The sequence below is a fragment of the Phallusia mammillata genome, chromosome 2 (genome assembly GCF_965637545.1).
Source record: "Phallusia mammillata chromosome 2, kaPhaMamm4.hap1.1, whole genome shotgun sequence".
In the NCBI taxonomy this organism is placed as follows: domain Eukaryota; kingdom Metazoa; phylum Chordata; class Ascidiacea; order Phlebobranchia; family Ascidiidae; genus Phallusia; species Phallusia mammillata.
The window spans coordinates 16,950,770-16,976,111 of NC_137253.1; the positions used below are offsets into that span (position 1 = coordinate 16,950,770).

The following is a 25,342-nucleotide window of genomic DNA, read 5'->3' on the forward strand; positions in this document are numbered from 1 at the left end:
TTACAAAGTTATAAATTAGTTTTTTCGTTTCATCGTTCATGACCCAGCTGGATAATTAGCCAATATGCAGTTTTATTGTGGTACGCCCGTAGCCGTAGCGTTACCACACGTCCAGAATTTCCCGGACATCACCGGAATTCAGGCGTAAAATCGGTGTCCAGAAATAATTGTTAAATATAGCCTACTCGTAACGTCCGAAATCAATACCTGACCTGTAGAAATTTTCACAATTCTTTTCCTGGGGACTTCAATGTTTACGTTTTAACTGTTGTCTGTTCTGTTTTTGATACAAAAATGCTACCTACCTTTCAATCAAAATTACTTACCACCAAAGCTAACAATACCGAAAATTTTGTAACTAAGAAAAAAATTGGTAACGATTTTACTACAGTAACGTTATTTTGTCAATAATGGGAATGTTTGGGTTGGTAACATGTAACAACATGCGATAAAACGCATTGTTGCAAATGTTTGGTGTCGCCTAAGATATTTATCAAACTGTCCGGAATTTCGCTTTATACGCAGATATGGTAACCCTATATACCGGACTGGATTAACCATTAGCTTCCAAACTGTGCCATTTGGGGTACGCAAAAAACTTCCATCTCGACACGCAAGGTCAAGAGTTTATTTAATCAAACAACATAGTTAGCCCTGGCATAAACGATTATGCATTAAACATTATTGTGCCATATTTACTTTAAAAGCTTTTGAGTTTTAAGGTTTGCTATTTTTTTAGTTTGGGTGTAGAACTTCTTAATGTACACCCTAAACTGGGAATTTGCCATTTATAAATGTCAAAGTTTGTGTTTACCCTGTAGTGCCACTATTAACTCCTTCTGTCCTTTAGAATAGGACAAACGTTAAACCAGGATTCTCCAAAGGGGGCGATGGTAACAATTTGAGGACTTGGGGAGGGGGGATTTTACTTCTAAGGGGGGCGATTTTAAAACTACTTGTCTCACCTAATTTTAACTAACAAGTCTATTTTATTCGCCCACAGGCCTATTAGCGCTTCCCAGAAGTATTTGTATCGTTTATATTTAAACACTTTAGTGAATGTGAGAGGTCGCAAAATTGTAAAATTAGAGGATTTGGTCAGTTTGGGAATGTAGATGAGTGTTTGTAGGGATACAATAAGTACTAGGCAGCACAAATCACAAGTATAAAACAACTGTTTCCAAATAACATTTGCTGTTAAAATCAACAAAGCAAAAAAACAACATTTTTCACAATCTAAGAAGGTTACATGGGTAAGTGCACCAAAATGAAGAAAACTGCACAAATAAAAACCAGTGTTCTGTAATCTGAGATAAAATTGCCAGTAATGGCTAAAAACACATTTATATCCTAATATCACATTAAACAAGGATACACACTGTACACTAGGCACTGTATTATAAAGTGACTGTAATAATTTACTCAAGTGATATAAATCTCCTTGTAATGAGAGCAGCACCAGTTTTTGTAGAAACGGTACTTGTAGTAATATGTGAATGAAATATATATAATCAATTTTGGTTTGGATGATTTTTCGACAAACAAAATAAAACATATCCATTATTGGCATACTGGTCCCATTTAGTGTAAAATAATAAGGTACAGCAAAGGCAATCATTGTCTATTGATTAGTGTCATTGCCATCATCAGAGTCGGATGAGTCTGCAATTGCACCAATCTGCCTTGGCATAGAAAACAATGCCACCGATTTGGTGTTGCTACTGGTTACTGATGTAGTGCTAGGGTTTGTCACTACATCGTAACACACATCACACACACACAATGGCTTTGCAGATTGGTGTTGAATGATTGCCTTGTTAGATGAACATGAGTTACAAACAACATATCCACATTTTCTACAATGATGTCTTCTTTGAATTGTAGAAAAGTGGGTTTTGTGACATCTCATGCACTCCTCAGCCTCTGCATCAGGCACCCATGCTGGGGCACTCTCCAAAACATTCCCAGCCATGCCTTCAAAGAAAATTTAGGATTTGCTTTGCTATATAAAAATCTAACCTTCATGAACTTTGTTTAGTTGTAATTACATAGAAATGCTAAACAAAAAGTATGTGTCTAGGAATTCCACACTTTAGGAGCCTTTTGGTAAACCGCTGGGTAAGCCAGGGTTAAACTTTGGGGAGATCAATTTTGGCAACTATCTGTCGTATATGTAATATAAGTTTGAAACACTCCATCTTGACTAAAACAAGCGTCCTGAAATACAAATCAAAAACAACGTTTCCCATTTAATGGAAGGTACCATGAATATTTTGGTACTGATGCCCTTTATAGTTCAATAACATTGATACATAATACTGAATACTCATCCCATCACTAGTATAAACTAGAAGGGTGGATTAGCTCATTTTGCCATTGCACAAACACTATGACCTATTGTGAAATGTTGACATATTCCCCATACTTGATTTATATTGCACGCCACATTACCCAATGTTTTTAATAACTGTAGTTTGTTTCTTAAGGCAGAAACTCGTGGGTCCCCCCACATGCAAATTTGTAAATATTACATTGCTACAAATGACTATGTTAAAGTGTGGTGTTGTAAGGTAAACCACAGTGATCGATAATGTACTTGAACGAGAAGGTGGCTTAGCACATTTGCCATTGCATATGCACTATAACCTATATTGAAACGTTAATATATTTATATGGGTCCCTTATTATCCACCATCTTTTGTAACCTTGGTTGTTTCTGCAGGCAGACACTCAAAGGCGTCCCCGTACATGCTAAGTTTAAAACTATGTATTTCAAGAGATAACCATATGTAAGTTTGGTGCTGTAAAACACTGTGATCAGTACTTGGCTTAAATAACCATGCTATTTATTTAAACTACAAACTATGCAAATCTGATTTAATTCAGTCATTGTTTGAATTTTGTCCTATTTAATGTTCTATTTATAGGGAAGAAGGGGTAAATAGTGGCAAAATAAAGTAAAACACAACAATTGACACCTATAAATGACAAATTCTCGAAGCTGTCCAAATTTCATTTAATTCTGACACTGTTTTAAAAAACTTACCCATTTTAGGGGGTTACTGGGGTAACTGATGGGGTTCTACACCCAAAGCTATAAAATATGAAACTACAATGACCCAACCTGTCATGTAAAATTTTATGTAAATCAGCCAATGTTAAAAATTCTGAACAGTAGAGGTGTTATTAACATTTGTTAACGCTTCTGATGTCATAATGCTGTTAACACTCCCTTGCAAAAAAATACCAACATTTTATACAAGTATGTTGTAAACACAAGTGACATCTGTTCTATTGCCTTTATCACACTGTTAAACCACTGGAACTTTATGTTTAGGGTGAGCGGTATCACAAAAAAACGTTTACCGCTTGAGAGCTAATCGGGTAACCGCTGGGGGTATCTAGGGGTCATTCCATGTCAACTGCCCAGGCCAGTTAACCCACCCCCTCGGATTTTTATCAAATTTAAAATATGAATGCAGCTAGTTACACTGATTTCAACAACAAAAAATTTGAGTCAAACTAACCAGATGGCACATCTATATGACTATATCTACCATCTGCATAAGTTGCATGCAAATCCACCAAAGATTCAACCTTTCATGCACCGTGCCCCCCTACCTTTTGCGCCACATGCCCCACCTACAAGTAACCCAGTAAGACCTGTGGCCTCCTAGCCAAAAATGTATATAGCAAACTCAACTAAATTGTAAATTCCATGATCTATCTGGATGATTTTTTTGCTTAAAATAAACCTCAATATAGGCAAATAGTGTGGGAAATAATCAATTAAATCACTTCCAACACAAACTTAATTCTGAACTTAAAAAACAAAATTTGGCTCATTGATATTTCGTGGGTGTTTATGGTGAGCCTACACCGCAGGGCCCCCCTAAATATAGCTCGCATATGATTGTTTTTGGAAGTAAAAATGAATAGGTCCCCACACACTTGTTTTTTCAGATTTACAGTAAACAAATGTTGCGGATATTTTTAGATTCTTAAGGACAAGTTATTAGAAAGCATTAACCCAACTTTAAAAAAGTTTTGTCCGTGCATTATTATTGTCATATAATTACAACAGCAAAAAAGAACGGAAAAATACTATCAATTTAATCTTTTGCTTTGACCTTGATATTGTCGTCCAAGATCTGTTTTTTTTAACACAAGTTTTCCTACAAAGACTTAACAGTTCCATTACAGACACTATGAATTAAAAAGCCATTTCCTACAAAGGTAAGCTATACATAACAAATTGTTTTTCACTTAACTTCGTTTCGCAAAACGAGTACCATTGACCTGTAGTAACCTCTCATGGTGCAGACACCGCACAACCATTTAATGACCTCTGACACCATTTTCAATGGCACACAGTCCTTAGTGTTCAGCATTACCGTTTTGCCTAATTTATACATGGCGTAAGTATGAATTTGAAAATAAAGAAGCTACGTTGTGATAAAAAATCGTTCTTTAAGTGTGGCCTACAAGCTAAAACCAAATATTTCAGGGTTTAAGGGGTGAATCCAATTAAAACTCAAAAATTTTTTTGGAATACTTTACATTCACCAACCAACAAAGCATAAAACTCCCAGATCATGTACTTTCTTCAGTACAGTTGTTTTAAAAAAATACGTTTTAGGTGCCTGTGGGTGAACTGTTGGGTCATTTGTGCCAACCTTCAGGAGGATCAAATTTGTATCAAAAACTAACATGTGTGTAAATTTGAATCACTCTTTCTTGACCCAACACATATAACAAACCAGCGTTACACACAAAAGAGAAAAAAATGGCCTCAGGGAAGGAGACCAATAATCACATATTTTAGGAGGCTGGTAGGATAACTGATGAGGTTTTACACCCAAGCTAATAAAATACCAAACCACAATAATCCAATCAACAAAATTTTAAACTTCTGAGCAGCAATTATTATTGCTTCTGATGTCATAAGGCGGTTTAATTCAGGGAAGGAAATTCATAACCAGTAATAATCGGAGTTTTGGTTTAAACTTTTTTGAAAATTGGGCCGAAACTGAACTTTTTCAGTCTATGAAATGAATGCCTAAATTTAACATCTCCATTTTTTGAACACCATGAATTACTAATTTTGACCTAAAAACGTGTGAGCCACCTTCTGTTAAATATTAGTCTGATAAATATTAGATGTTTTGTTCATCTTACAAATTGCAAAAGTTGTTTTGGAGTGTCATAAATGAGTTTACCATGTAACCACACAAGGTGCAGTTGAAAACATCCACCAAAAAGAAGATTTGAAATTTGGCCTGTTTTGGCCAATTATTTGGAGGAGGGTTCAGTGCATGACTAGTATAAACCATCACAATGAATTATTTTCAGTATATTTATTGTGCAAAGCATGTCCCAAGCAATTTTGTACACTCTACAATGAGTCTAAACCTATACCAAGTGCCAAAACATTTAGTTCTTCAAAATGTAATGGCATGTATTAGAGGTAAAACTATGCATTGGTTCCTACCCGCTTTTCTTCGTTCTTCTTCAATGCATCGATTCATATGTGTCATCCACTCTTGCTTTTCCATGGGTGTTTGAGCATAAACAGCAAAGGTCTTCGAGGGTGATATTATCAACCACCCGTTTCTAAGATCATTTCCATCATTTACTTCTACTGAAGAGGAATTGTCAGGAATTTCTTCCACGCGAACATGTTTCAACACCAGGATATGTTGTTTGTTGTATCTGAAAGTTTAACCATTTTTGTAGTGCAGTAATAATTTGACATAAGATTATGTCCAATTCCATAACAAACACAACAATCAAAGTCTAAGAATGCCCTATTTCATAAACCAGGGGTGTCCAGAAGTCTGGCCTGCAGGTCAAATGCAGTCCGTTGCGGCATTTCATGAGGCCCGCAGCTCTTGTTTACAAATTGTTTCGCTTATGGACCGCCGTAGTTGCAATGAAGTTTTTGGGTTGTGGCGACTTGCAACTTGATGCAAAAGCTTTCCTTGGAACTTTATTTACCGGTAAAACGGCATATACATGGTTCTGATGCAACAAAATCCCACAAATTCCGTAAGTCTTGTATATTTGTAATCTAATTATACAGTCAAAAACTTGAAAAAAACAACAACGTTGGCCAATGGGCACCTTCACTTGTTGAAAATTGGCCCCTATTAAAAGAATTAGGTAAATGAAGCCAAAATAAAGGTTGCTAATAATCTCATTTAAGGCAGGGGTGCAAAAATGCGATCGCTGTGCAACTATGATTTCTTGCGACCTAATTGGAGATGGTTTATATTTTTTGAACTGTTAATAAAACACTAAAGCAACGTCGCAACTAGTTGAAAATATAGGGCAATGATCTACCAATACTAATTTGTCGAATAAGTGCTTGGATCATTTTGCGACCAAATAAGGTTGATCACATGCTAAACATTTAAATTTGCAGCACTTTTTTACTGTCATCGCTGCTATGCAAACTGTACACAAAGTTCTGATTCTGCAATGCATCAATTTATATAAACGTCATTGTTACTGTCATTAATATGTAGTGATGTCTATTCTATCTTTTGCAACATAGGTAGAATTTTTACTCTCTGAGAATAAAATCTATTCACACACCTTGCTCGCTGAGGGGGACGTCACAAGCTAACCGTCGAGAGTATGGTGCAATTGACCTCATGCTTTTCAAAAAAAAAAGATTTGCAATCAACATCTACTCACAACATGTCACACATGCACATTTGTTGTATAATTGCAGTTAATTATTCATAGTATGGCAGATCTATTGAAGGTGTCATACCGAATCAGCCGAGCATTCCCGTATAGCAAGGCACTGTGCAATGCAAACCCAAGAAATTGGTTTTGAACTTGTGGAAAAAACAACCCCACAAAAAGGCTATGTTTTGCTTTGATGCTACACAAGTACAGGGATGCACAACCTGCGGTCATATGCAATTTTGGAGATGAACTTGTATGTGCTACTAAAGATTTTTGCACCCCTGATTTAAGGCAATGATTTCTCTCTCTTTGATAGTCTGAAACAGTGCTTCCCAACCTTTTCCAGCTCATGGCGCACTTAAAAAAAATTTTTTTTTGGCGGACCACTGTTTTAACACATTGTACTTTTGCCTCAAATTTACTTCCTGCCTTTATGAAACCGTATTTAACGTATTCTGAGTCCAAATGAAGCTAACAAAGAGAGTTCTGGCATCAAGATTTTACAACTAATACAAGTATTGTTGTGACGTGACAATTGCAGTTCATTTACTGTTGTGACTCGACAATCGCAGTTTGGGTGTGTAACAAAAGCTTTGTTTAACGTAAAACCTTACCTTATGCGGCTTTCATAGTGAGTAATATGTTTGTTTTTTGATAATATAGTTAAACTTGAAAGTATGTTCACACGAACTGTATAACTTTTAAACTTATATTTTAGTATGATAATAGTTCGACAAATTTCGCGGCCCACGAGAAAGAACGTCGCGGCCCACGGACCACCGGTTGGGAAGCGCTGGTCTAAAATAAACATCTCATAATTAGGTCAGCTCCAAATGTTGCGGTTATTTTTAGATTCTTAAGGACAAATTATTAGAAAGCAATACCCAACTTTTAAAAAGTTTTGTCCATATTCTTTTTGCATCATTATAATGATAACTAGAAGGGTGGCTTAGCACATTTTACTATAGAATATACACTACAACCTATTCTGCAAACTGTAATATATTCTCTATATTTATTTATATTGGGTCCTATATTAGCCAACATTTTTTATAATCTTGATTTGTTTCTGCAGGCAGAAACTCATGGGTCCCCAAATCCGCAAAGTTGTAAACAGACAACCATAAGAAACGGTGCTATAAAGTCAAACACAGCGATAGGTAGTGTTACTTAAAAAAACAAGTTATGTAAAGTACAAACTGTCTAAATCTCATACAATTGAGACATTGTTATAAGTTTGTGTGCCTAAATAGCATAAAACACTGACATCTCAAAATGGCATATTATACAAACTGTCAAAATGTATTGTTGATTAATTCACCCATTTTGGGGGGTTGGTAGGGTAAATAATAGGGCTGCAGGGTGAAACACAATATTCGACAGCTATAAATGCCAAATTTATGAAACTATCAAAAATTCATCCAAATCGGACGTTTTTAAAAAATAGGTGGCTTAAGCAGTAAATATTGGGCTACATGGTGAAACACAATAATCGACGCCCTAAAATGGCATAATGAACAAACTGTCCAAATTTCATCTAAATCAGACATTATTTAAAAAATCACCCATTTTAGGGGTCTAGTGGGGTAAATATTGGGGCTACAGGGTAAAACACAACAAACGATGCCCTAAAATGACACAATGAACAAACTGTCCAAATTTCATCCAATTCAAGCATTGTTCAAAATTTACCCATTTTAGGGGGCTAGTGGGGTAAACACTGGGGCTATCGAGTCAAACAAAACAAATGGCACATCTACATAACTATATCTACCATCTGTGAAAATATCATCCAAATCCATCAAACATTTCAAGGCAAAACGAGGTGGACAAACTTTGGGCAGAAGAAAAAAACAAACAACAAATCGAGTAAAATCAATATGTGTCCCCTTCAGGGAAGGGGACCCATAATTATTGTTATATAATAGTTATTCAGTAGCCTATTACGGTATAGTCGCCAAACGACTGTTTACAGATCTTTTGACACGGTTTTAATAGCACGCAGTCCTTAGTCATTAACAATACGGTTTCTCCAGATCTATATTTAACTTACATATTGTTTAAAAATAAAGAAGCTATGTTATGACAAAAAATCATTCTCAACTGTGTTCTGCGTTTCCTACAAGTTGACCTTCAGTCGTCATAAGGCGGCCAACTTGTCAATGACCGTTTAATGACTTTTCATTGCATCTTTGGAAAACATGTAGTTTTTTACCTTCATGTTAATCAACAACGTTTGCCTGAAATGTACAAAATCGAAATATCGTTTTAATCACTTCTAAGACACAAAACTTTGCCAAAGCTGTAATGTACATGCTAACTTAACTAGAAAGGTGGCTTTCTGATATACTTCCATTTTATATATTCTATATCCTATTTTCCAATTTACTATACACATCTTATGATTTACAAATATGATTGTTTTTGCAAACAAAAACGAATGGGTCCCCACACGCGTGTTTGTGCAGATTTACGGTAAACAAATGTTGCAGTTATGTTTAGATTTTTAACGGAAAGTTATTAGAAACATACAAAAAGGTTTTACACTTTGGGGTCTAGCGGGGTAAATATTGGGGTTATCGAGTCAAATAAAGCAAATGGCACATCTGCATAACTATATTTACCATCTGTAAAAGTTTCAGCCGAATTCACCAAAGATTTCATGCCAAAAGTGCATGGACAAACTTCACCGGAGAAAAACAAAAAAAACATAAAACTAGAAGAGTGGCTTTCTGATATACTTCCATTTTATATATTCTATACGATATTTACCAATTTACTATACACATCATTTGATCTACACATATGATTGTTTTTGTAAACAAAAAATAATGGGTCCCCACACGCATGTTTGTGCGGATTTACGGTAAACAAATGTTGCGGTGATTTTTACATTCTTAAGGACAAATTTTTAGAAAGCATTAACCCAACAATAAAAAAATTGTTCGTATTCTTTTTGCACTATTATTGTCATATAATTACAAAAACTTTAAAAAAGAACAAAAAAAATAATTTCAATTGATTCTCTTGCTTTGACCCAGATATTGTGGTCCAAGGTCAGGTTTCAAACACATTTTTTTCTAGAAAGCTGTAACAGTTGTGTTACAGACACTTTAAATTAAAAAGCAATTTGCTACAAGTGTATACATAACAAATTGTTTTTCATTTAACTTTGTTTCGCAAAACGAGTACCATTGACCTGTAGTAACCTCTCAGGGTGCACACGCCAAACGACTGTTTGACCTTTTGACACCGTTTTCAATAGCACGCCGTCATTCGTGTTCAACAATACTGTTAAGCCTAATTTATACATGCCTTGAGTATTGACTCCTAAATTGATTGTTAAAAAAACGCTACGTTATGAAGAAAGTTCTGAGCTGTGTTTGTAATACCGACTAGTTGACCTTAAGTAACCCGTGATCATGCGGCGGCCAACCTGACAGCGAGCATTTAAAAAAACATTTATTTGGCAAAAAAGTCAAGTTAATTTTTTCATCTTAACTTTTATTAACAAAGTTTTTCTTGACATATACAAAACCGAAGCACGGTTATTAGGCTTAAATCACGTCATAGGTGTAAAACCTTCGCCAAAACTAAAAATGTGAGTGATAACTTAATAAAACGACATAGCATTGCTGTGCAAAACAGCTGATTTCTAATCACTGAAACGATGTCTCGTAAAACGTCTGTCCGACGTCAAGCTGAGCCCTCCCGCTATCGTAAACCAGTGAGTTACTCTCTTGGTACTTCTGCCTACAGTGTCTTTCTTGACCAAACGAGCGTTAGACACATTTACATTTCGGGGGGCTGTGGGTGAATCTCTGGGTCATACGGGGTCAAAATTCACATGGACCATCTTTAGACCAATATCTGTAATGTGTGTAAAATTGAAAAAGTTTGAACCATTCTTTCTTGACCAAAACGTGGGAACAATAGCCGCGCTAAAAATTTCACATTTTGGGGTGCTGTGGGTGAACCGAGGGATCAAACGGGGTCAAAATTCACATGGACCATCTTTAGACCAATACCTATTATGTGTGTAAATTTGAAAAAGTTTGAACCATTCTTTCTTGACCAAAACGTGGGAACAAATCCGCGCTAAAAATTTCACGTTTTGGGAGGCTGTGGGTGAACCGAGGGATCAAACAGGGTCAAAATTCACATGGACCATCTTTAGACCAATATCTGTAATGTGTGTAAATTTGAAAAAGTTTGAACCATTCTTTCTTGACCAAAACGTGGGAACAAATCTGCGTTAGAAAGAAAAAAAGAAAAAAAAAATATAGACAAAAACAATATGTGTCCCCTTCAGGGAAGGGGACCCATAAAAAACTGAGTGAAATCAAGATGTGTCCCCTTCAAGGAAGGGGACCCATGATTATTTCAGGGTTAAAGGGGTGCAAAATGGGTGAATCCAACAAAAAGTTAGAAAAATATTTAGAATATCTTACATTGCACCAACCAACAAAGCATGAAACTCCTAGATCATGTACTTAGGTCAGTACAGCCGTGTAAAAAAATTATGTTTTTGGGGCCTGTGGGTGAACCCTTGGATCAAACTTCTGAAAGGATCAAATATGGATAAATAAACACCTGTGTAAATTTTAATCAATTTGAAGCACTATTTCTTGACCAAACGCGTTTAACAAACCAGCGTTAGGCAGAAACGAATACTTTGGGGTTTAAGGGGTGAAATGGGTAAATCATTTTAAAGGGCACAAAATTCTTCAGAATACCTTACATTGCACCAAACAAAGCAATTTTACGTTTTGGGGGCCTGTGGGTGAACCCTTGGTCTTAAATTAACTAATTGTTGTATCCATAAAATACGAGCCAAGTTGTCTGCAAAATATTACAAGTTTCGTAAAGCTTCCGCATTGTGAAAGTGATTTTGATTTATCATAATTTACTTCACTCGCATTAACGACACAAGGTTCAGTTGAAAACATCCATAGAAGCGGAGATTTTAGGTTTGGCCTGATTCAGCCGAACAGTGGCCTCGTGGCCGTATATTCGGTTTTGGCCCGAACCTTTTTAGGCAGGTTCAGTGCATCACTAGTTTTTATTGCCTTCAGTAGGAATAACGGTATGTGTTGTGAGCATACTTTGGTAGAGGACTGACATAGACTCCAAGTGTAGTGTACAAATATATACATGGTGTTTGTTAACTTCAAACAACCGCAAAACAGGCAGCCCAGAGTTGGAAAACATTCAAAGGCCAGCAAGACGTTGCAAACTGCATAAACGCATTCACCAATGTGCAACAAACAAGCTTCACATACTAATCGCAAACTATCCCTCCAATGCACCACTGTCATTAAGGCATTGTAAAGACGCCTGTCAACCTGAATTACCCGAAACAAATGGCAAAATTGGATTCAAATCTGACTGGATTCTATATTCTACTTTCAACACCCCGACACATTGCACATACACTTTCACATATTTGCTTCTACAGATTTGTCTCAAGGCGGTTGTTATGGACTGCTACCCACGATTTTAAAATTCAAATTTTGGAAGCAAGTGAGTGAACCACTGGGTCAAAATATACTTCAGATTTGTACCTAATATGCATGAAAATTTGAACCATGGTTTTGGACCAAAACCAATTTACAAACTGTTGTGCAATTGATAAAACTATGTGGTGTAGATATATGCTAGTAGTATATTCTCTACTATGAAAGCATTTAAGGATGTGATATGTATTTTTAGTGCCCAACACAATTTAAAAAGAAAAAACAGTAAAAAAAAAACAGTACCTCTTTTTGGCAATTACAATGTTTCCATACACAATGATGTCATTAAATAAGAAAAACTGCCTCTGTTTTGGCTTTTTTCTACACAGCTTGGTTAGCACACCTTCACCAACAAGGACCCTTGATGGGTTGGCTAAAGACTTTCCTGATGATCCAAAACATGTTTCAACATGGCTTATACGACGAGCATTAATCTCAGTATTAGCAAGTCTATCAACCATTGTTAAAATAGGCCTAACTGCACAAAAAAACAAGTTTGTTAGTAAATACAATGAAAACACAGCTTCAATACCTCAAGTGTGCAGTTCATAAACAGATTATTATATTTTTCGCTTAATTACAGCATTGTGTGTTTGAAAAAAAGTTACTGCTTTACCAAATTACTATCATGAAACACTTTTTTAACATGGTGTACTTCTTCTGGACTTGGCATGTGATCACCAGTAACCTTGTTTAACTCTATTGGAGCACGAGAATGGTTTTTCATTTGAGCACGAGCCATGTTATAGTCACCAGAATCAAAGTATTTGCATGTTTTATTTCCAAGTCTTTGTTGAAGAAGGTTGTTGCCTTTTTTGGACTTTAGGTTTCCATATTTTGTTGCTAGTAACTTTTCCTGCTCCTTTTCAACATTCAACGGTTTCGGAGGAATTTTAAAAACTTTCTTTTCATTTTGAATGCCTACGTTTTGGGTGCTATCCATGATGATTGACAAAAAGGCTTACCGATTCATATATCCCTAAAACATGGGCAATATAGAGTAATTAAAACTAACTGCACAAATTAATTCGGCGTTTTTTTCGGTCTAGTGCAGGGGTCGGCAACCTTTTAGGCGACGCATGCCAATTTACGTGTTATTTCCATGTTTTAATGACCTCGCGTGCCAACGTTTTTCCACATAATAGTGGTTCGTGGCAGCAGATATCAATAATAAAGAGAAAGCAAAGCGTTTTGTGCATGCAAGGTTAAATTTTAAGACAATCACAGAACAAAAACTGAAAACAAGCAGTTTACCAGGTTAAATTGTTACTTGAATAAAAACACGCAAATCGGTTGGCATGCCATGAAAAACCACCGTGCCAGGGGTTGCTGACTCCTAGTCTAGTGCTCAGAATTGTGAGTTAATATGCTTTATGATGTTGCTAATCGCGTTTGAACACTAAATTAGTGTCTTTATTAATCACAATGCTGCACAACATCGAGACTCGAGAAACGGCTCAAAGGAGCTGAGTTAAGTGAGTTTGCCATTTGCCTGCGCTGGGTAACACTAATTTACGGAATGCTGAATGGTCGGAAATGTCGGAACGCTCAGTAATTTACGGAATGGTCGGAATTGTCGGAATGGAATGAATAGAGCCAAAACTAATTTGATGAATGGTCGGAACGGAATGAAATGAACGAAGCTATATGAACAGAATGAACTGTCGGAATTAAACGAACGAAGCTGTGTGAACAGAATGAACTGTCGGAATGAAATGAATAGAGCTGTATGAACAGAATGAACTGCGAATGAATGTTGCCGTATGAACGAAATGAAATGAATCAAAAGGTTTCAATGTTATCTCCGACTTGATGTTTGTTAATGATACAATTTTTTCGCTCAGTTTTCTTCCGCCGTGCGGAAAATATATTCATCTGAATGAAAATCTTAACAAATAAACATTACACGTGATAATTGGTGAATATTGAAAAAATCTACATAAGGGGTGGCAACTTACGACATGTGGCTTTCTTAAAAACGAATGTAGGTTACTTTGGAAAAATTCACTTTATGAGTAAAACGCCTTCATTTAGGCCTACTTCGCTCTATCTGTCTCCCAAGTGAATAAATGTATGCCGTGATCGCTGGTCTGCATCGAAGCTTCAGGGCTGATCCTAGTATGAATATGTTTCACCTTAGCTGATACGGTCGAACTGGCGATCCCCTGCTACGAAGCTGACATGTGCAGCATCAGGCGGGACCATGGGCGCCGCCACGTAGGGGCAAGAGGGGGCACTTGCCCCCCCCCCCCCCCCCCCCCCCCCCTTGGAATTTCAGTGTACCTCAATTTAACATTTAGCAGCAAACCTAATCAAAGTGGCAGCACGGAGATTTGTGACATCGTTCAATGCTTTAACTTTTAGGCAACTCAATTGTGAAGTACACGATTTATGGCTTCATATGTAACAAATTCTTGATGCGGTAAAGTATGAGCCAAAATTTGCCCCCTCTTGCAAAATTTTCTGCGTTTTAGCATTTTTTGTGTAGCCTATTTTTAACAAACAACAAAATGACAAACGAAAATATGATCTATGACAGTGGTTCTTAACCTTTTTATAACGGCCGAACCCCTACGATATTCTTCAGCCTTTGGTCGAACCCCAACAAGTTACATCCCAGGTTTCTAACTCATTTTGTTTGGTGTGTCATAATTAGTTTTTGTTCAAACGTAGTGGCAACAGTTACTGTTTGTCATTTTGTTAAATTCTGACATCATAATACAAGCAACTTGTTTCAGGATTGCTTTAATTCCGGCAATTTTTAGTTTTTACCAAAATAAAGCATTGTATTTTTAGCATCTCTACACTAACATGAAAAAGATGAAGTAATAAGTTTTTGCTGCCAACAAAATTTCGTTGTTTTTCTGTTTACGAACAATGCTCTTTGTTACGTCAAAAAAGAAAGAAAATAAAACCTTAGTGCAGGGTTGCACAACCATTTTGCTAGGACGATTGCGTCGCAGATTCTTATTTTACCAACGGCCGCCATTTACCTGCTTATTTCTGTTTTAAAATACTTGGTTGATATCATGTATTTACCATCTAACAGCGCCCAAAAATCCCAGATTAATTTCTATCTCGGTGCACAGATTGAACTGCACAGCGAGGAGATCAGTCTTAAGTGTTTATGATGTCATAATCTATATTGTGATGCTTGTGGTACTTGTTTTGTTCGCATTGTTGGCACACAATAGGCGTACAAAAAGTCTGACACATATGGTTATTAGGCTGGTAATACTCTTTTTAGTACCACAAAAATTGTTTAGAGCAGTTTAAAACACCCCTGCCTAGGTTTGACCTTCCAGTGTTTTGATATTGAGCAAATACAAATTGCCGTTTTCAGCGACTATAGACGCTAAAGTTTGACAAAAACGAGTATTTGTATTGTACTTCAAAAAGTTCTTCGTCGAACCCCTGATTCGGCGTTACCGAACCCCTGGGGTTCGATCGAACACCGGTTAAGAACCACTGATCTATGACATATAATCAGTTTTGTTGTCAAATATGTCCAAACATGTTTCGACGAATTTCCGAAACAGCAACAAAGCGTTTGGTGATTTCTTCAACCCGTACTGATCGAGTAAATCTGAATGCATGTGACATATAAACAGCTTGGTGATTTAAGCGAGCCTGGGTTGTCGTGCTTCTCAGCCATGTTTTTAGACGCCGAAGTGTTAAAAAACTCCGCTCGCATTCACAAGAGCTGACAAGGCACACCAAAAGCAGTTTGAGCACAATAAACACCTGCGTGAATAACTGGCGTGGTTCGGAACTCATTTGCGCGATAAGCTAGCTTCGCTTCATTTACAGAACTTGTCCCCGTGTGCTGCTTAAACATCGGTAACTGTACAGATAGTTGAGTTACATTCAGTTCGGGATATTTTGAATTTAAATCTAAATTTGCAGTTATAGACTTTGGCTCTAACCGTTAGCGCTTTCAAAAGTCCGCAAAATAATATTTTCGTAAAAGCATATTCAAGTCCATGTCGTGTGTAAACATATACCATGTGGTCACATGCGGTATTTAGTACCACCGGTGAGGATGCAGCGAAACGCGTTATCGGCTGCCGACGGCGTGGCACAGAAATTTCCCCAAATTCGCTGATATCTTTGTTGCTTCGTCAAATAGGTTCGTGTACATTATAGGGTCACGAAATACTTGTATCTGCTTCGCTGTTGTCGCTACACCTCTATTGAACTTGCACAACATACAAACCTAAGCATTATGTGTCTAAAAATTGGTACAATTTACTACCTGATAAATTTAAAGACGATGCCTGCATCGGGCTGTTTAGTTGTTTCATCAGAGCCATTGGTTTTTTAACAAAGCTAAGAATGTTTCGGTTTTCTCAGAACGATTCAAAAGGGCATTGGCTTTGGTTTGTCAGCAGGATTGTGACAAAAGATCCGCAAAATTTATTTCTGTTACACAGGAGTTGCTTCCCCCATCTGTTGTTGTGGAAGTGGTTTCGCCTTTGAGTATTTCTATTTCCTTCTCTAGTAAAACACTTTCAGGCACTGCAGAATTGACCACATCTACTTTCCTCAAGTTTGTTTTTCCAGTCGCTGGAAACAAAATACTTGTTAAGGATTTCTATTGTTGCGTTGTAATTTCGAACGTTGTGTTTTAATTAGCACCTCATTTCGAGCCTTATATGCCTTTAGCGCAGTGCAGCATTCCTTACATTTCAAGTATGGTCCGCAAGCACACTATTCCTAATCTGGCGTGTTTTCCGTGGAATGTAAATGGATAATCGTTGCCTATATAATGCTGCGCATGTTGAGTTTAATCATTCTATTTTATTTCGGTTTACTTGGTGTCGTAAATACAACAACTTGAAGAACACAACAATTGGCGACGAGGATGGGATCCAGCTGAACGAGGTAAACGCAGTCTGGTCCTATAAAATCTCTAACTATGGAGAAAAATTTTTTTTTTTGAGGTCATGCAAAAACAGATGGAACTGCAAGAACGCCGACACCAAGAGCAAGAACGCCGACATCAAGACCAAATGGAAACTTTGATGAACTTCTTGAAGCAGTCGTCGACATCTGAAAGTTCCGCCACGCCCAGTTCCAGCACAGCCACGCCCAATTTTCCAGCGTTTGATCAAACCTTGGAATTGTGGGAAGATTATTGGTCGAGATTTCGCACGTTTTTCAAGCCACATGCTGTGTCCGATGACCGCAAAGCACAAGTGTTTTTGACCAACCAGACTAGTACGGTATATAAGTTGTTGGCCAATTTAGCAGGTCAAAGTTCGCCGCCGAAGCAAGTCAACGATTTGACGATGGAAGAAATCGTAGGTTTCATGAAAGACCAGTTTGATCCCAAACTTTTTGTTGTGCGGGAACGATTTCGCTACTGGAGTGAAATGAAGCGAAAACCAGGAGAAGCAATCCAGGAACTGGCAGCACGAATCCGTCAAGACGCAAGCACCTGTGATTTTCCATCCATCAAGGATCCGTTAGATGAGGCACTTCGTACACGCTTTATTTGTTCCGTAAAAAATGAAGCAGTTCTAAAGGCCGTATTTAAAATTAAAAGTGACGAGTTGACTTTCGCACGGGCAGTTCAAGTCGCCATGGAGACCGAGGACGCCGCTAGAGTTGCTAAAGAAACCGTTTACGGGACGCAACAAAGTGAGGTAAACAAGGTGCGCAAATTTCGTCCAAGGAATCAGCGACACCGGGAGGTTCCTTCTGCAGAGCTCCAGAACGAGAATTCAAGCTCATATAATTGTTATCGTTGTGGCAAGAAGGGCCATTTTGCAAGTGAATGTCGTTTTAAGGCTTCAACTTGCAGTTTTTGCAAACGACGTGGGCATTTACAGTCGGTCTGCAGAAAGAAAGCGTATCACGAATCAATGAAAGTAAAATGTGTCGACAAGTTTACTGTGAAAAATATTTCAAACCAAGTAGCTAAAGTTCCAAAATTGGACGTTCCAATTTCTATCAACAAGAAAACTTGCATCATGGAACTCGACACCGCTGCAGGTGGAAATTTTCTGTCCATTGCGGCCTGGAAAAGTCTTGGAAAGCCGAAGCTTCGAGACCCAGACACGCGATATCAATCTGCTACAGATCATCCCATGCCAATCCTAGGTTCTTTTACAGCTATGGCGAGACATGCTGGGTCAAACAAGGATTGTAACATTACGTTACTTGTTTCAAGCATCCCTAAGCTGAATCTATTAGGTCGTGACGCCTTCAAGAAGATGCATATTTCTTTAGACGACATTCTTCACATATAAAATCCGGTCAACATTATCGACAAAATTGAGGTACAAAATCTCGCACAAGAGTGCCGAAAACTTTGCGAAAGTTTTCCAAACTTGTTTAAATCTGAACTTGGTTGTTTGAAAGGCTACGAGCTTGAAATAAATTTTCAACCCGAGACAAAGCCTATATTCTGCAAGCCTAGAGCCGTCCCAATAGCTTTGCAAGAGGATCTCAACCAGGCCTACGACGCTGGCATATCGAGGGGCATCTGGACGCCAGTTCAATTTAATTCCTGGGGAACTCCAGTTGTACCAGTCCGAAAAGCAGTTTTACCTGGAACATGCAAAGCTAATTTGAGAGTTTGTGGAGATTATTCCGTTACCGTTAATCCCCAACTTAAAACACATCGCCATCCATTACCTCTACCAGACGAATTAATACGAAGACTTGGGGGTGGACATGGTTTTACAAAGATAGATCTCGCGGATGCGTATAATCAAATCATGCTAGGCCCCGAAAGCAGAAAGAGGTTGGCACTTAGCACGCACCGTGGTGTGTTGCTGCAAAACGTTTTGCCGTTTGGTATATCTTCTGCTCCAAGTCATTTTCAGAAAATCATGGATGACCTTACCTGTGATTTACCAGGAGTTGCTGTATATTTAGATGATATCCTCGTGAGTGGTTCTTCTGCCGTTGATCATCTCAAAAATCTGCGACGTCTTTTTGAAAGATTAGACAAGAAGGGTCTTCGTTGTCGCATGGAAAAATGCAAATTTGCCCAAAACAAGGTGGAGTATTTGGGCCACATATTATCAAAGGACGGAGTAGAAAAAGGTGCAAAAGTCGATGACGTCATTAAAATGCCTCCGCCGCACAACGTCTCAACACTTCGTTCGTTTCTTGGTTCTGTGCAGTTTTACGGCAAGTTCATGCCACCGAATTTTTCAACAGTGTCAGAACCGTTACACCTACTTACATGAAAAGGTGTCGAGTGGAAGTGGCAAGAAACAAAACAAGACTCATTTGAGCAACTAAAACGTATGTTGTCATCCAACAACGTGCTCACGCATTTTGACCAGACGCTGCCTGTTGGAATTGCGTGTGACGCCTCTAACGTTGGTATCGGAGCTGTATTGTTTCACCGTTATCTAGATGGTAGCGAGCGGCCGATAGCCAATGCATCGAAGACATTGACCGACAGTCAACGAAATTACAGTCAAATACAAAAAGAAGCTTTAGCAATTGTTTACGCTCTAAAGAAGAAGTTCTATCAATACTTGTTTGGGAGGAAGTTTATCCTTGTGACCGATCACAAGCATTTGCTGTCGCTGTTTGGGCCAAACAAGGCTACTCCAGCCCTTGCAGCCAATCGTTTAGCTCGATGTGCATTATTCTTAAATCAATTTTCATATGACATAGTTTACCGCAAAACGTCAGAGCATCAAAATGCTGATGTCCTAAGCCGCTTACCTGTGGGTCAAGATCCAGTTTTTGACGGAAAAGAAAGTGCTCACGATGTAGATACCGTTTGCAATATTCAAAATTTGAGTTTACAAGTTCAACCGTCAGATTCGTATTCTTTGCAGAAAGAGACTGCCAAAGATCCTACATTGACCAAGGTGATGCGTTACACTCGAGAAGGATGGCCGGCGAAATTTCGCGTAGAGCAGCGGTTCCCAAACTGGGGTCCGCGGTCCCTTAGGGGTCCGTGAGGCAATTTTGGGGGGACCGCGAAGCGGTTAAAGTAATTCTATAATCTTATTTGGCGTCAGTTTGTGCCACGAAATAAGTTTAAAATCAAAGTAGAATTGAGAATCGACTGTTTCCATTGCCAAACAATGGCCTTTATTGAATGACAACTATCAAAAATGCAATTGTTCGCGCACAATCGTAATGTTTTTTGTCCTGTTTGTGATGTCACATGCTGTCTTTGAATGATTTTATGTGCAATTTTGCTTAACTTGCTAAAATCCTGCAATCAACTTTCGTTTTTATGAAATACTCATTTAGGCTTAAGGACCGCGAGCCCTCGAAATAATGGCAAAGGGACCGTTTTAAAAAAAATATGAAAAAGTTTGGGAACCAATGGCGTAGAGGATATAAATGATCCAGCAGAGAGTTTTCGAAAAATTAAAGAATCACTGAGCACATGCTACGGATGTCTATTATACGGCTCACGAGCGGTGATTCTTGAAAGTATTCGTCCAAAAGTTCTTAAACTACTACACGAAGGACACTTCGGTATGCAGCGTATGAAGCAGTTGGCTCGTACAGCAGTCTACTGGCCAAACATCGACAGGGACATCGTTGATCTCTGCCGAAAGTGTAATACGTGTGCGGTATATCAGAACGCTCCATCAAAAGTTGCCCTGCTTCCATGGATGAGTCCAGAAAAGCCGTGGAGTCGGTTACATGTTGACCATGCAATTAACTTCATGGGTTACAACTGGTTGCTGCTAATTGACGCATATTCGAAATACCCGTGTATTCATCCGACGCAGTCGATATCAGCCACTAATGGCGCTGCTGAGCGCTTGGTACAAACTTTTAAGCAGGCTCTTCGGAAGTCGTCAAGTCCGCCTAAAGAAGCGCTGCTGGAGTTTTTAATGCAGTACCGCCGAACACCGGCCGGAAGTGGTTATTCACCAAGCGAGCTTTTAAACCACCGACAGATGCGTACAAAGATTGATGCATTGCTTCCATCTCCAGCCCACACCACACAAGGGATCCAATCGAAGATCGTCACCAAATCTCAGTCTCTAGTGCAGGGGTTCTTAAACTTTTTCGGTCGTGCCCCACTTGACACTATTTATTTATTCTCACGCCCCCCCTAAAAAACGTTAGCACTGATGATGCTTGTTTTTTGAAAACAACATACATCGTAGGTCCGCCTTAAGCTACTGTCAAGTTAGTTCCAATCGTTAGAAAAAGCCACTTCAACACTGAAAAGTTGCGAAAAAAAGTTTTTTTTCGCGCGCGCACAGAGCCACGTTGCCAGTAGTTTTTTTTTGCGCGCGCACAGAGCCACGTTGCCAGTATTCTTGTAAACTACGCATATGTTGCCCAGAAATTGTTGTTACACTCAAAGTCAAGGCAATCTCTAATGCGAAATTGCGAACAAATAAAGAATGTACAGCCGACTATATAGTACAGGGGTCACCAAACTACGGCCCGCGATCCCATTTTTTAGGTTTGCCAAAACGTATTAATAACTTTGTTAATGTCAAAAATTAATCTACTCCTTACGAAAGTTTACTATTACGACATGTAAAATTAATATTACCGACTTTCATAGGATTGCAACGTTCAAAGCCAGTTTATTACGTCAAAGACAAAACAAAGAGTGTTAATTGTGCGCAAACAATTGCCTTATTGTGTTACTTGTGACGTAATATACAAACATTCCTTGTAAGATGAGACTAACTATACAATTTAACAGATTTTAAATGGGTTTTTAAAATGACCAAAAAATAATAATCTTGGCACCCCTATAAAATACCCTCGTGGGCTAAGCTTGAGAAGACGGCACTATAAACGGCACGCGCGACTTAGTATTAAACGTATCCAGGCCGCAGTGTAGAAAAGTTTGGGTAGAACAACTGGACATCCTTTTCAGAGTAATGAAGCGTTTACTTTAAACAATAAGGTCGAAATCAGTGCCGACATAATTCCAATGCATTCATTTACAATTGTTTGCAAGTGAAAACTTGCTGCCATAATGTGCTGCGCCCCCTTGCGAACCCTTTACGCCCCCCTAGGGGGGCGCGCCCCCCAGTTTAAGAACCCCTGCTCTAGTGCGAAGAGCAAACGTTTATTCATACAAAGTTGGTGATCCTTGTTATGCCCTTTACTTTGGTCCTAGGCACAACCAACAACCACGCTGGGTGGCAGCAAAAGTTATCAAGCGACATGGATGTCGCAGCGTTGAAGTACGTGTTATTCCGCGAGGACCTATATGGAGACGTCATATTGAACAACTCCGTCCTCGTTACGCAACAAAAGAAGATGAAAATCCGGCGGATGATCCTAACCCCGTGAGTGAGAGAATAAATGAGGAAATACCTGACACGACACAATCCTCACCACCGAAGGTCGCGGACCCTGAACATTTAGAATATGGTCCCGGCAATCCGAAACGTTCCACAACGACAACGTAAACCCCGACAATTTTTGAAGAACACAACAATACTGTTCTATCTTACTAACTTTAAGCCGTTTAACGTTTTGAGGCATTATCCTTGTAGTGCCACAAATATTCCGTCAACTGAATGGACTGTGTAGCTCAGTTGGTAGAGCGGGAGTCCCGGAAAGACTCGTGTCGTGGGTTCGAATCCCACCGCAGGCTAGATTTTTCTAGTCTATGCCTTGCCATATGGGAATGCTTGGGAGACCAGCTGATTCGGTACAACGCCTTTAATAGGCCTAGCGTACTATGAGTCTTCATAAATAACGTCATTAAGGTAGCTTTGTCCCTGCTACTTTTTAAGTGATTTAGATTTCGCAAAGTAAGGTAGTTCAGTACGTCGTGTTTTAACATTAAATTGACTGTTTGCTGTGTTGGCAAACCGTAGCTATAAACAACGACCAAAAAGTAGACAATGGAAGCTGGGTTGCTTGAAAGTACTGTAAATCATAAGGTTATAGTTGCTGCTGCCCCCAAATTAAACAAACTAATATTCACGATAAATTTGTCTTCAGCTGAGTGACCCACATATGGTCAAACTCCCAGGGCAACTAACGCACAGCTGGAAATCTCAAATCGTAAAGTTCGTTGTCCTGCACAGTTTTTAATTTCCTTTTCATACAGCTTCGTTCGTTTCATTCCGACAGTTCATTCTGTTCACACAGCTTCGTTCATTTTATTCCGACAGTTCATTCTGTTCATACAGCTTCGTTCGTTTCATTCCGACAGTTCATTCTGTTAATACAGCTTCGTCCTTTTCATTCCGACAGTTCATTCTGTTCATACAGCTTTGTTCGTTTCATTCCGACAGTTCATTCTGTTCATACAGCTTCGTTCGTTTCATTCCGACAGTTCATTTGTCTCAGGAAAAATTCCACTGGGAATGTTTCAGTCTTTTCCCAAACCCTCAAGCTTTATGACACTGCAGGATTACAATACAGCCATTTTCGACAACAAATACACTACGAAGGGATTGGAATCACATTAAATATTTTTGTGTGTATACTGTTCTACTTGCATCATATATGTTTTGTAATCATTTATGACACATAGCCTGTGATATGCTGCACATTTTAAACTTAAACAACTTTGAGGTCAACTGTTGTTTTTTATCTTGTGAATGCACCATCTGTTATAATGGGCTCACAAATAATAGTGATACATCTGACAAAAAGTACAGGATATATGTTTGAACTTGGCTGGTGCAATTGTATTTGTTGCCTTTATTCCTGTTTAGCAAGAATTTAAGTGTTGGTGAAAAGTGTTGTGAATGCGTGTTTTTTTTTTGCAGAAATTTGCTTATTAAGTGGAATAAAAACAATATCTCATGATTCTGACTGAAAAATTAGCCTACATAAACAGGCAACTCATTTGGGTAGTTACACTTGTCCACCTTAACTTCTATGATGTCTTAAATGCATTTATATGCACATGTATCTCTTTGAGATATTGGAATTTTGTTGAGAGTTTATAGTTTGAGAATTCACAACATTATGACAAAAATTTATTCCACACATGTTGGTTCAATGTTGCAAGCGGGCCCGAAATCTGAGCCCGAACCCGAAAATATAAGCCCGAAGCCCGGCCCGAACCCGAAACGTTTTTGCAAAGCCCGTTTAGGCCCGAAATTTTGATTGACAGGCCTATCCACGAAAGCCTTGCAACAAAGGATGAGAAAAAAAAAGAGATAAACAACAAACACAATGCACAATAATTAGACAATGGGGTAAACAATTCGTTTTGGGTGGGCATTAGGTCAAAGCCAGAGTTACTTAGCTGAGTGATTTTATTTGAAAAAATGGCGGACACGGAACGTAAAGTCAGGCCCGTTTTCTCACAAATACCTAAGCCCGAACCCGGCCCGACTTGCAACTCTGGGGTGGGTATTAGGTCAAAGCCAGAGACTAATTGTTACTTAGCTGAGTGATTTTATTTTAAAAAAAATGGCGGACACGGAACGTAAAGTCAGGCCCGTTTTCTCACAAATACTCTGTGTTGGTTGCAAACTGAAAACTCTGTGTTGGTTGCAAAACTGAAAAGGGTAGATTAAATGAGCTAAAAAGCTTGTGAGCTCACTTAATTTATGGTGTGTAACATACAAGCAAAATAATGTTGAACCGACTACAAAAAACTTTAAAACAGTCACATTTTAGCCCCAAGACTTTGGTGACAATCAAAAACAGCAGTTTGGATCAGCACAAGATTATGCTAAATGAAGTATCACATCGTCTTGTGTGAAGGAAAGAGCCATTCTTGTTGGATTTATGTCTTAAATATAGATGAACGGACGTAAACTATTTATATAGCACAATAAAACATTTATTACCACTCTGTAATGATTTATTTCACCACTAACCTATCAATGTATTCCCAGCACACGCACACCTACACCTACACTAATACACATCTCAGTCAATCTACGCATATTTATTGGTTATTACGCACTGGAATACATGCGTCCTATTAAACCAGGAGTTCTTAACCAGGGGTACGTGTACCCCTTGGGGGTACGAAGCACTAAAGCATGGGGTACAACATGCAGGGTGAAATCATACCGTATTTAGGCATATTTGTAAAGAATGCATAACAAGTTACTTTGTTATATGTCTAAAACGGGTTGGTTTTGTACTATACTTACAATACTGTTTTAATACATGCATCCAACACGCAAGGTATAAATAGCTATTATTAAAATTGTGTTAATTCCTATTATTACGATTTTTTT

The 25,342-nt window shown here is 38.4% G+C and overlaps 2 protein-coding genes across 2 annotated transcripts; both read right to left on the reverse strand.

Moving 5' to 3' along the window:
• Positions 1–335: 335 nt before the first annotated feature.
• Positions 336–1,618, reverse strand: LOC145213471 (uncharacterized). The gene has a single exon (XM_080081757.1). It carries the CDS (start codon positions 1,616–1,618, stop codon positions 962–964), a length of 657 nt encoding a protein of 218 aa, XP_079937883.1. The 3' UTR covers positions 336–961.
• LOC145213470 (pleckstrin homology domain-containing family F member 2-like) lies at positions 1,549–12,793 on the reverse strand. Its single transcript, XM_080081755.1, has 3 exons — positions 12,456–12,793; positions 5,492–5,712; positions 1,549–1,974 (listed from the first exon to the last, which is right to left on the reverse strand). Exons 1-3 carry the CDS (start codon positions 12,671–12,673, stop codon positions 1,622–1,624), a joined length of 792 nt encoding a protein of 263 aa, XP_079937881.1. The 5' UTR covers positions 12,674–12,793; the 3' UTR covers positions 1,549–1,621.
• Between the last annotated feature and the right edge of the window lie 12,549 nt (positions 12,794–25,342).

Coding starts and splice junctions, on each gene's coding strand:
- LOC145213471 (XM_080081757.1), bottom strand. CDS start 1,618: ATGATTGCCTTTGCTGTACCTTATTATTTTACACTAAATGGGACCAGT.
- LOC145213470 (XM_080081755.1), bottom strand. CDS start 12,673: ATGGTTGATAGACTTGCTAATACTGAGATTAATGCTCGTCGTATAAGC. Junction 5,713..12,455: donor ATTGTAATTGCCAAAAAGAG/GTACTGTTTTTT, acceptor TTAAACTTTCAG/ATACAACAAACAACATATCC. Junction 1,975..5,491: donor AGAAGAACGAAGAAAAGCGG/GTAGGAACCAAT, acceptor TTTTCTTTGAAG/GCATGGCTGGGAATGTTTTG.